Source organism: Engystomops pustulosus, chromosome 10, assembly GCF_040894005.1.
Source record: "Engystomops pustulosus chromosome 10, aEngPut4.maternal, whole genome shotgun sequence".
NCBI classification, from domain to species: Eukaryota; Metazoa; Chordata; class Amphibia; order Anura; family Leptodactylidae; genus Engystomops; species Engystomops pustulosus.
The window spans coordinates 24660349-24672995 of NC_092420.1; the positions used below are offsets into that span (position 1 = coordinate 24660349).

The window sequence follows — 12647 nt, forward strand, 5'->3', positions numbered from 1 at the left end:
CCTGAAACACCTGGACCGAGGTAGGCCCCGCAATCCTCGGCGTCGGCAGTATATGAGCAGCCCCAGTGTCAGACTCGGTCCCAGCCTCCACCAAGTTAACCCAATGTGCCGTCAGCGATATATAGTGGCCCTGCCCGGCAGCACTCGTCCACGTGTCCGTGGTCAGGTGGACCTTGTCAGAAACGGCGTTGGTCAGGGCACGGATGATGTTGTCTGACACGTGCTGGTGCAGGGCTGGGACGGCACATCGGGAAAAGTAGTGGCGGCTGGGGACCGAATACCGAGGGGCGGCCGCCGCCATGAGGTTGCGAAAGGCCTCGGTCTCTACTAGCCTATAGGGCAGCATCTCCAGGCTAAGCAATCTGGAGATGTGCACATTAAGGGCTTGGGCGTGCGGGTGGGTTGCACTATATTTGCGTTTCCGCTCCAGCGTCTGGGGTATGGAGAGCTGAACGCTGGTGGATGCTGTGGAGGATCGTGGAGGCGACGATGGGGTTTTTGTGGCAGGGTCCTGGGCAGGGGGCTGACTAGCAGCTGACACAGGGGAAGGAGCAGTGGTGTGCACGGCCGGAGGTGAACGGGCTTGTTGCCACTGAGTGGGGTGTTTAGCATTCATATGCCTGCGCATACTGGTGGTAGTTAAGCTAGTAGTGGTGGAACCCCTGCTGAGCCTGGTTTGGCAAATGTTGCACACCACAGTCCGTCGGTCATCCGGTGTTTCCTTAAAGAACCTCCAGACTTCTGAAGATCTAGCCCTCGCCGCAGGAGCCCTCGCCACGGGAGCTTCACTAGTTGACACATTTGGCGCTGATGCACCAGCTCTGGCCCTGCCTCTCCGTCTGGCCCCACCACTGCCTCTTCCAACCTGTTCTGGTCGAGGACTCTCCTCCGTCTCAGAAGCACTGTGTTCACCCGGCCTCTCAACCCAGCTTGGGTCTGTCACCTCATCATCCTCCGATCCCTCAGTCTGCTCCCCCCTCGGACTTCCTGCCCTGACAACAACTTCCCCACTGTCTGACAACCGTGTCTCCTCATCGTCGGACACCTCTTTACACACTTCCACTACGTCAAGAAGGTCATCATCACCCACAGACTGTGACTGTTGGAAAACCTGGGCATCGGAAAATTGCTCAGCAGCAACCGGACAAGTGGTTTGTGACTGTGGGAAGGGTCCAGAAAACAGTTCCTCAGAGTATGCCGGTTCAAATGCCAAATTTTCCTGGGAGGGGGCAGACTGGGGGGGAGGAGGCTGAGGTGCAGGAGCTGGAGGAGTGGCGATTTCGGTGACATGGGTGGACTGCGTGGAAGACTGACTGGTGGTGGACAAATTGCTCGAAGCATTGTCAGCAATCCACGACATCACCTGTTCGCACTGTTCTGGCCTCAACAGTGCTCTACCACGAGTCCCAGTAACTTCAGACATGAACCTAGGGAGTGTAGCTCTGCGGCGTTCCCCTGCTCCCTCATCAGCAGGTGGTGTCTCACCCCGCCCAGGACCACGGCCTCTGACCCCTGCAGTAGTTGGACGCCCACGTCCCCGCCCTCGTCCTCTACCCCTAGCCCTCGGGTTAAACATTTTTAAAATGAGAGTTATAACTTTATTTTTTTTTTTACTTTTTTTTGTTTTTTTTTGTGTTTTTTTTTTTTTTTGTGTTTTTTTTTGAGTTTTTAAAACCAAACAATGCTATCCTATTGCTATGGCTATTTTCTAGCCAAGTATCAAAGCACACTACTATGCCAGATGAGATGACACTGAGTTAGTGCCTAATTGAAATCCAACCCCTACTAAATTTTCCCACTTCGGTCTTTGCTATGGATATGTGCGTCACTAAGCGCAGAACACAGCGGTCGCAAGTCTCACTACAAATTGCTCAGAATTGGCTAGTACATGCACTGCAGAAAGTACAGCCACCAGCAGATCAACCAGAAATCAAATATATAGAACGCTACTGTATGCGTAAGTAAGCTCTTTGTATTCTCCTATGGCTATTTTCTAGCCAAGTATCAAAGCACACTACTATGCCAGATGAGATGACACTGAGTTAGTGCCTAATTGAAATCCAACCCCTACTAAATTTTCCCACTTCGGTCTTTGCTATGGATATGTGCGTCACTAAGCGCAGAACACAGCGGTCGCAAGTCTCACTACAAATTGCTCAGAATTGGCTAGTACATGCACTGCAGAAAGTACAGCCACCAGCAGATCAACCAGAAATCAAATATATAGAACGCTACTGTATGCGTAAGTAAGCTCTTTGTATTCTCCTATGGCTATTTTCTAGCCAAGTATCAAAGCACACTACTATGCCAGATGAGATGACACTGAGTTAGTGCCTAATTGAAATCCAACCCCTACTAAATTTTCCCACTTCGGTCTTTGCTATGGATATGTGCGTCACTAAGCGCAGAACACAGCGGTCGCAAGTCTCACTACAAATTGCTCAGAATTGGCTAGTACATGCACTGCAGAAAGTACAGCCACCAGCAGATCAACCAGAAATCAAATATATAGAACGCTACTGTATGCGTAAGTAAGCTCTTTGTATTCTCCTATGGCTATTTTCTAGCCAAGTATCAAAGCACACTACTATGCCAGATGAGATGACACTGAGTTAGTGCCTAATTGAAATCCAACCCCTACTAAATTTTCCCACTTCGGTCTTTGCTATGGATATGTGTGCCACTAAGAGCTAAACACAACGGTAGCAAGTCCCCCTGCTAATTCCTCACAAAATGGTACTAGATGCAAATTAAAATAAAAAAAGTAGAACGTTATTGTAGCCCTAAGAAGGGCTGTTGGGTTGTTGTAGAATCACTCCTGCCTAACAGTAAGCTAATAGAACACCCTAACGCTTTCCCTGACCAGCAGCAGCTCTCTCCCTAGCGGCATCCAGACACAGAATGATCCGAGCAGCGCGGGCAGCGGCTAGTCTATCCCAGGGTCACCTGATCTGGCCAGCCAACCACTGCTATCGACGTGTAAGGGTACCACGTCATGCTGGGTGGAGTGCAGAGTCTCCTGGCTTGTGATTGGCTCTGTTTCTGGCCGCCAAAAAGCAAAACGGCGGGAGCTGCCATTTTCTCGAGCGGGCGAAGTATTCGTCCGAGCAACGAGCAGTTTCGAGTACCCTAATGCTCGACCGAGCATCAAGCTCGGACGAGCATGTTCGCTCATCTCTAATTGTAACCAATTTATGCAGAGGTGGGATTTAATTAGCCAGGATTTTGACGAACAATTCCAAGGCCTCTAATGAGCCCCCTCACTGTGATACTGATTACACGGGTCTGGGGTACAGTATTCGGCTATGATTAGACGGAAGCAGGGTTGGTTAGTGATTTTATCTGCTGAGCATAGACTTAACAGATGGATGTGAAACACTTGTTGTATTTATATAGTACATTTCGGGCATTTAGGTGCTGAATTTGTTAACTTTGAGTGGCAGGAAAATGGTTTAGCTGGTGAAAGCCCTGCTCTGTGTGCTGAGGACACCCTGGGTACACCAACTGCCTCATTAGCATATGGATTAAACTGGGAATATTTTGAATGTGGCAGAATAGATGGCATTAGGTATGTTTGAAATCACAATGCATTTCCTTACAACTTACTAGATAATGCTTGGGGAAAGTGGCTTCTTTTAAGACTTCAGATGCTTTTTACAGGTGACCTACAAAGGCAAAATCTCCATAAAGTGTCTAGTTTATTCCCTGAAGCCATGTCCTAGACCTTTCACCTACCCAAACCAATCCCCTGCACTGTATGTTTTTGGGATGCAATAATAATGAAATGGCATACAGTATCTGCTTGGCTTTTGGTGTCAGCAAGGGTGAACCAGCCATGAAGCGAGTTGGGCCTCTGTCCACAGGCAGCACCCACTATTGGGTTGGGTAGCATCAAGGTCACAGTCACATGCTATAAAGGTGGACCTGACAATATAAAATATAATCTCACACCTAGTCTCAATGGGTATGAGACACTGCATGAAGTACTTAAAATAATAACATGATGTGTTTCTATTGGATGGGAAGGAGGGGCAAACTGTTGTATAGTTCACCTCCGGTAGCAGAGAGTGTAGGTTCACCCATGGGTGGCAGTTAATAGTAAATGGACATCAATACCTATTTAATCTTTTAAAGGGGCTTGTTAAATTTGGGCTTTTACCATAAGTTATTCAGAATTTTAGATGTGAGACCCTATGGAGGCAAGAACTGATGAGCGATGACGATGTTTGTAGAACGATGCAGACTATTTTGGTGCCATATAAATCCGCAATTAAATTGAAACATTCCTGGTGATACAATGAAAATTCTTTTAGTGTTTGAGTTTTACGGCGTTTCCTTACTATTTCAACAATAATAAATTTAACGCATAACTTTCTTGGTGTTGGATTCGTAAGACTACGCTGATACCAAACCTCCAAGAATCTCCATATTAAATACCATTCATTCTTCGAGGAATAAGATATAACATTGAACATTGCATATGCTGTATTTTCCCGGAGTCATGTTATTATGTACATTCCTGTCATTTTACAGACGGAAGAACGTCTCCTGATACAAGAGCAATGTCCAGACCAAGCCAAGAGGCTGTATATGAAAAGTTCATTGTATTATCCTTAAGGCGGCTCATTTCCCTCTGACCTAAATACCTCTCTCATTGTCTCATCAGTTTCTAGCTCCTCAACCCGTTGCTTATTTAAGGTCATAACATTTCTGGCTATAATTGCATATTTTATTTAACCCTTGTGGTGGGACTATAGACCTATGCTGCAGGGTTTTTATATGATGACAACAAACATTCATAAGAGCGGACATTGTAGCTTTGAAATGTGCACGATACTATAGCTCTGTACTTTGTCATCCTTTATGTCTGATATTTCTATGTTCTTTTTGGGGAACTGCAAAAGACCCAAGTTCATATTCAGTCTTTGATGTAGATACCTGGTTCATGCAAAACATTGATAGCTATAGGGGTATTACTGGAATATTTTTTATTCAAGTATAAATCAAGGAATAAGCATGAATCATATCCCAATGGGTCATTAGAATATAAAGCTAATATATAATTAGTTGTTATTTAAAAAATTTTGTGGACATACACTGTAATGAAGAATTAAAATGCTACTGGCCCTTTAATCAGTCCTGTGACTTTGTCCCTGTAGACCCAGGACGGAAAAAAGCCACTGGTCACATGTCCTTCACCTGCCTGGAAAGGTCATGTGATCATAACTAAGTTTTGGTTGTAGTTGTTTTTTTGCAGTGCATCCAGTATGGCCAGTGTCAATACATGTCTAATGCAATGTCTAAATACCATAAATTCCAAGGTGCTTGTACAATGGTTTCTATTTGACCCATGCTAGCCCTCTATTATATTCATATAGTGCCAACAGATTACACAGCGCTTGCCAGAGCCCCATAGTTTTGGCAAGTATGTTTTGGAGTGTGGGGGGAAACTGGAGGACCCAGGGGAAACTTACACAAACACGAAGAGAACATACAAACTCTTTACAAATGTTAACCTGGATGGGACTTGAACCCAGTACCCCAGCGCTCCAAGGCTGTAGTGGTAAACACTGAGCTACCATTTCTCTAGTACCAATAAACTTTCTAAATATAAACCTTTCAATGGGGATAGTCCTATTTTTCGGATATATAGTTCTCGCCTATTGAAACCCATTTCAATCTACACAACCAAGGGTCCACAGTCCTCCATAGGCCACGTAATGGCCCAGTTGATAGTTCTACCTGCTTTTGCATCTTGTTCTGTTCAGTTCCATTTAACTTAATTGGTCGAACTACATCCAGACATTGGGTGACCACCAATGATTAAACATTCTGGAGAGCCACCACTACTACAGAAGTGACAATACATAACAGGAGTTTAATCTTTGAACCATGGGTTACTACTATGACCAATACCAATATTATATTGAGAGATCCATATAGAATCTTAGAATATCCATTGTGGATCTCCATATGCAATTTCCTGGATTCCGGCGCCATTAGTTTAGGTCTTTGGTTTATAGGTCACTTTTCCTTGGTCAGGAATGTATTTTGCCCAGTAACGAGCCATTGGATGCTACAGAGTCGAATCTCTGAGCTATATAAATAAAGCTTTAGTGGTATAGTGGCTTTCTCCATGTTTTCCATTCTCTATATATTTTGCTGTCACAGTTGCGTTATGAAAGGAATCAGTTGCTTGTGTGAATGAATGGAAAGCTTTAGGTTTATTTTATGGTGTGATCTGAGCCTATAGCTAGGTTTTTTGTTTTAATAGTTTATGGTAAACGTATTGATTTTGAAAGTTTTGGTTTGAAATTCATCTGTAACAATATTAAAATGAGTTTATTAAAATAATTACTTGGTATCCATTTGATGTTTGATGTGCTCTACAATACCCAAGACCAATCTTTTTATCAGTGATATCTTAGAAAACTGAGAAGTTATTTGTTGTGTATGAAGACTTCCACAGTGCCGCCTCGCTTGGATGACGTACGAATTCTCAAAATATATCTCGGTACACCGCCAACTGCCTGGAACCAAATGTCTTGTCGTGTAGCAGTGATTTCATCATCTGCTCGTGCACTTTATGTTTGGATGATGATAATATATTTGTTCTAGTTGACTTATTTTTTAATGAAATATATTTAGTTTTGTGGAATATTTTCAATAGTCCTGATGCCGGTCTGATATCCGACAGCTACTGCAATGACCAAGCTTCCTTGATCATCGGAGATTATTGTCTGACCTTGGCAATGTCACACTTATCAAGTGGAGATGCCTAATTTTTATCTCATTTATCTTGTAGGTTGCATATAACAATGTAAGAGATCAATGGCTGATGTTACCCCAATAAAATGGGTTTCCAATTTTCTTAAAAATGGGAGGAGGCAGAAATATACAAATGGTTCTGATCCCCATGGTCCCACTCTTATTTCTGTTAAGTCAATGCGAAGAAACACACTGGCACTGCTAAAACGACTCTCAATACAGGCCAAATTTTTTTGGCACCCAGTTGGTGGGATCAGTAACTGCACAAAGCTCCCGAGAAGAAAACGAGGTGCTCGGCCTTAAATAGTCAGTGATATATTTAACAAACACGGTATCTCATCAATGTCTCTTTAAAAACTCAAAGCTTTATTCAGTGCATACAGGGTTACAGGGTCATCTTCAATTGAACATACAGCAAATAGGCAAGAATGGTACCCTTTATGGATAAAATCACTCATATCCTAGTTATGAAGTCATCCAATTTCTGGTCTGCAGAAAAAAAAGATATACAGGCAGTCCCTGGGTTACATACAAGATAGGTTCTGTAGGTTTGTTCTTAAGTTGAGTTTGTATGTAAGTCAGAACCGTATACTTTATTACTGTAACCCCAGTCAAAATTTTTTTGGTCTTTTGTGGCAATTGGATTTTAAAAATGTTGGATTTTCATAAGAACCAGGATGAACTATAAAGCTTAATTACAGGCACCATTGCTAACTGTTAAAGATGTTTATTGTAGCCTAGGACTAAAGTACAGTAACTTACCAAAATCCAGAGATCCGTTTGTAACTAGGGGTCGTATGTAAGTCAGGTGTTCTTAACTAGGGGACCGCCTGTATCCGCCTGCATCCACCAATTGTTAAAATTTATTTGGATGAAAATTTAGGAAAATGCACTTCGGATCCTTAATCGTGATTTTCTAGTTCCAGACTTGCTCTTTATAGAAATTCTGGAAATTGAAGCTTCACAATAACTTCAGATTTGGAACTCTCTGTGGTATTGCTTTAATATAGAAGACTTTCCCACCCCATATTATTCCAGAGCATTGGGTATATAATAGTGTATTATTATTATTGTATACTATTGTGTTCTTTGTTTCAGTGTACCTTGAGTCTCTCGGTAGGGAGCGGTATTCACCGTGCAGAAAGCTGTTCTTTTATCTTGGAAAAGAGAAGACTATTTACTTTTCAATCTTCTACCTCCTTTTCATTTTCTATTTTTTTTTGTGTACGGCATAATGTTTTGCCATTGTGAGAATATAGTAAAGGTCACACCATTGTAACGCAGGAAGTAGAGAAATTGATAATTGTGTCGGGCACAAAGGCCTCCTCTTTAGAGTTCAAACCAATAAATAGGTAAGAAACTCATGTTACTGGATAGTAGTGGAAAGCTTTCGTAAACTTTAGGAAAGACCCGTGGCTGTAGTGAACGGAGGCACGTGTTTTTCATTTATTCTTGTTCAGAGGTGTTATTACAGGCAAAGGGCATGATATGGCTGGCAATTAGAAAATACCAGCTCACAGATCCCCGTAGCCTGTTGAGTAAGGCAAGTACCACCTTTCTGTGTGGGCAAATCAACTGGATAGAAGAAATCCACGATCCAGGAGAACTCCAAACACTAATTTTCTTTATTATAACCTAATCCAAATATACAATTCCACTCCAACAAACTCTTTTATACCTAGGGCAATTGCATTAGTTAATTTGGGCAAGTAATTATATTCTTAACTTCGGTGCTTTTCCCTTTTTTACTGTTTTTTAAGAAGTTTCTTATTACTTGTTTGTATATGTGTGTTAGTACATGTATGTTAGTATCTTACCTGTATGTATATGTATAATTATGATCATGAATGGAGGTGTTGTTGCTGTCGTTGTGACGAGATCAATTTCCCCTATGGGGACAATAAAGCATTCTATTCTATTCTATTCTTATTCTATTCTATTCAGGAAATGCGTTTCAAACCGTTTCACCGTCCTCGGTCAAGCCATCCATCGGATGGTCTGTATTTAGTTGTGCACAGGGGACTGTCTGTTTTACAATTTCTGCATATTAAACATTATCTATTGTTTTAGGGGGTGCAGGTCGGGTGTTAATTTGCAGACTTTACTTTCAGCTCATAATTTCAATAGCCAATGTATGGATATCAATGTCGTGCATACTCTTGATATCTCATCATCCCATTATGAGTGCTTGGATCTACTTAAAGAGGTTGTCCTGGATTAAAAGAAAACCATATATGGCTTGGGGGACTCTTAAAACAATAAACATGTTATACTTACCTCCTCTGGTATTCCCGTTCACCTGCTCTGTTTGTTTACAGAGGCCGACGGTTCCCCCACTGCCGTGCACCTGCTACAATGTTTGTTTCAGTGTGTATCTGGTACTGTATACAAACAACGACTTGGCAATGACATACAACCTGGTGGGTGAATGGGAGGAGGCAAGTATATGATGTCTATAGTTTTAATAGCCCCTCACACCAATGTATAACTTTAAAAAAAAATTCTAGATAACTCCTTTAAGGTTGCACACAAGGATCAGGTCCTGGCTAACATCAAATGAGTCATGTTTATTGGTATGAGGTTAGTCAGGAAGAGCATTTTAAAGGCCACCAGCTGTGTGAGGCCCGCCCCTTGAGTTAACTGTGAATGGTGTGATTTAGGAAAAACATCCAGAGAAAGGATATTCCTGTGGCTGTAGGCAGTTGGGGGAGGATGCCAAGGATCAGGTGGTACACAGTCAAGGGAATTTTAGAAGAATGGAATACTGGTTTAGTATAATTCCCCAAATGTATAACTAATTGTTCTTGGCACAGATAGGCTCTAAGACCAGGTGACCACCCATAAGTGTCTAAGGGAGTCAAAAAGATATGGCTCCAGTGCACAAGTCTTGGACAAGGGATCTTGCGAATAGACATTGCCTTTTCAGATTAATCTCAATTTCTGACAATACTGATGTGAGGGTTTGTCGGTTGTCAACTCTCCTGACTGGTGGAGGTGGCATAATGGATGTTGGCATTCTCTGGGCCCTGCAGATGATAATTGTAAATGGCAGTCCAGCATGCCTGTCCCTAATGAAGATATCATTTAGTGTAGTTGCCCATTAGATATCTTGCAGCCTGATCACTAATGTGTGATACCAGTAGGGCAGGCATTATGTAGGTTCACGCCCATGAGGAACAGGCACAAGTAGAACCCAAGCTGTTTCTTCCACTTTACTGCATCACTAATAACAAAAAAAACCCTTGATTTTGTCATTTTGTGTCCTGTCAAGTTAAGTTTTAACATGTTCTTCACCAATAAATCAAGTGTCACATTTATTTGTCTTGTGATGTTTTAGGTTGTGGCTATACCACTTTCCACGTTAAGTGTCATATTGAATCAAGTCCATTCGGAAAGACTCTGCACACAAGCCCAGCACCATGTATTCAGCAAACTGGAAAGAAGCCGCGGGCAAAAGCTCCTCCAACCAGGAAGTCAAATATAGAAAAACCTCAAGGTCGGTATTTAATGTGTCGTGAAGTGGTTTGACAGTCTATTAAATTGCATTTTGGGGGAAATCATAAGGGGAATTGCCTATTCCTAAAAACAAGATCTCTAGCGCTGAACCTACTGTAGACAATAAGACGACGCATTGCAGGGAGGGTCTGAATATTATTGTACATATCAGCTCACATGCATAGGTTTATGAATTCAGTTTTGTGTTACATTAGGACCAGAAGCGGATTGAAAAATAGAAAGAATTAGCATCTGTATTTTATGTTTTATGTATTATAATAATAATCCAAAACTGCCTTAGAGTGGAGAAATAATGTGTATATTGATAGTACCGTATATACTCGAGTATAAGCCGACCCGAGTATAAGCCGAGACCCCCAATTTTACCATCAAAAACTGGGAAAACCTATTGACTCGAGTATAAGCCGAGGGTGGAAAATACATTAGTCACAGACCCCCCAGTATGTATACAGCCTGCCCCCAGTAGTATACAGCCTGCCCCCAGTAGTATACAGCCAGTCCCCAGTAGTATACAGCCAGTCCCCAGTAGTATACAGCCAGTCCCCAGTAGTATACAGCCAGTCCCCAGTAGTATACAGCCAGTCCCCAGTAGTATACAGCCTGCCCCCAGTAGTATACAGCCTGCCCCCAGTAGTATACAGCCTGCCCCCAGTAGTATACAGCCTGCCCCCAGTAGTATACAGCCTGCCCCCAGTAGTATACAGCCTGCCCCCAGTAGTATACAGCACTGCCCCCAGTAGTATACAGCACTGCCCCCAGTAGTATACAGCACTGCCCCCAGTAGTATACAGCACTGCCCCCAGTAGTATACAGCCTGCCCCCAGTAGTATACAGCACTGCCCCCAGTAGTATAGACTCACCCCATCCACCCCCAGTAGTATACAGCCAGTCCCCAGTAGTATACAGCACTGCCCCCAGTAGTATACAGCACTGCCCCCAGTAGTATACAGCACTGCCCCCAGTAGTATACAGCCAGCCCCCAGTAGTATACAGCCTGCCCCCAGTAGTATACAGCACTGCCCCTAGTAGTATAGACTCACCCCATCCACCCCCAGTAGTATACAGCCAGCCCCCAGTAGTATACAGCCTGCCCCTAGTAGTATACAGCACTGCCCCCAGTAGTATACAGCCTGCCCCCAGTAGTATACAGCACTGCCCCCAGTAGTATACAGCACTGCCCCCGGCATTAAAAGAAAATAATAAACTTATATACTCGCCCTCCGGTGGCCCTGACCTGCAGCGCTGCTCCCCCGATGTCCGCGAGGGTCCTCTTCTGGCTTCCGCGCCCGTCTTCTTTCTTCTCTAACTTCGTGCTGGGCGCCGCCATTGTTCTCCCCCGGACGGCGCCTAGTATGACGCGCCGCTGCTGACGTCATACTAGGCGCCGCCTGGAGGAAAAACATGACCGCGCCCAGCACGAAGTTAGTGAAGACAGAAGACGGGCGCCGAAGCCAGAAGAGGACCCGCGCGGACATCGGGGGAGCAGTGCTGCAGGTCAGGGCCACCGGAGGATGAGTATATAAGTTTATTATTTTTTTTAAGATTTTTTATGACTGTATGACTCGTGTATAAGCCGAGGGGACGTTTTTCAGCACATTCATGCTCGCTTATACACGAGTATATACGGTATTTCTTACACTGACTCTATACTTCTCCCTTTGACTGATGCCAAATATAAGAAATGGTGCCATGTTTCACAGCATAAGGCTGCATTCAAATCATGTTTTAAGGATATGTTTTGTGTGTATACCAGAAAAGCTTCTGATGTGTACATTGAGTGCATCCTTTTGCCTCTGCACAGTATATGTCCTGTCCAGCAGTAAACAAGCTACCTCTTCTCATTCTGCTTCCTTCTGCTGAGTGATATATACACTCAGCAGAGGCCTAAATAGTCCATGGGGGATGGATGCAAAGTATTGCCTCAACTAGGGTCGGCTCCAGGTTTCAGTAGGCCCTTGGGTGACAGAGCCTGAGTAGACTCCTTTCCAGTGAACTCACATGGCTACATAAAAAATACAGAAACTAAAACAGTCTCCGGTTCCCTAAAATATTCCCTATTTTATCATCCCAAACAGCTCATGTTTTTGTTTACATAAAGTTCCCCTAATCCCCTATGGATACATTAGATAAAGCCCCCCTCACTCCCATGGATTTCTTATGTACAACCTTATGTCCATATAAGGTCAGTAACATGACTGGAGAAAGAACCCTTAACATCGGCACATCCAATCACTGGCTGTCCATATATACTCCTCCTCCTGCCCTCATGGGGGAGAGGGAGGAGCAAGATGATTTACCTCACTCTGTAGATAAAGTGGTATACATCCCTCCCCTATGTTGTAAGGACACATCAGGCTTCCACC

The 12647-nt window shown here is 43.5% G+C and overlaps 1 protein-coding gene and 1 long non-coding RNA gene across 2 annotated transcripts in view; one reads left to right on the plus strand and one right to left on the minus strand.

Moving 5' to 3' along the window:
* FGD3 (FYVE, RhoGEF and PH domain containing 3) overlaps window positions 1-12647 on the plus strand; it is a 152930-nt gene that overhangs the window by 78897 nt on the left and 61386 nt on the right. Inside the window, exon 2 of the mRNA XM_072128116.1 lies at window positions 10106-10264. Within this exon, the coding sequence (XP_071984217.1) occupies window positions 10106-10264 (159 nt within the window). The remainder of the gene's footprint in view (window positions 1-10105; window positions 10265-12647) is intronic.
* LOC140104543 (uncharacterized) overlaps window positions 1-12647 on the minus strand; it is an 81524-nt gene that overhangs the window by 10614 nt on the left and 58263 nt on the right. The gene's annotated exons all lie outside the window — the stretch shown is intronic.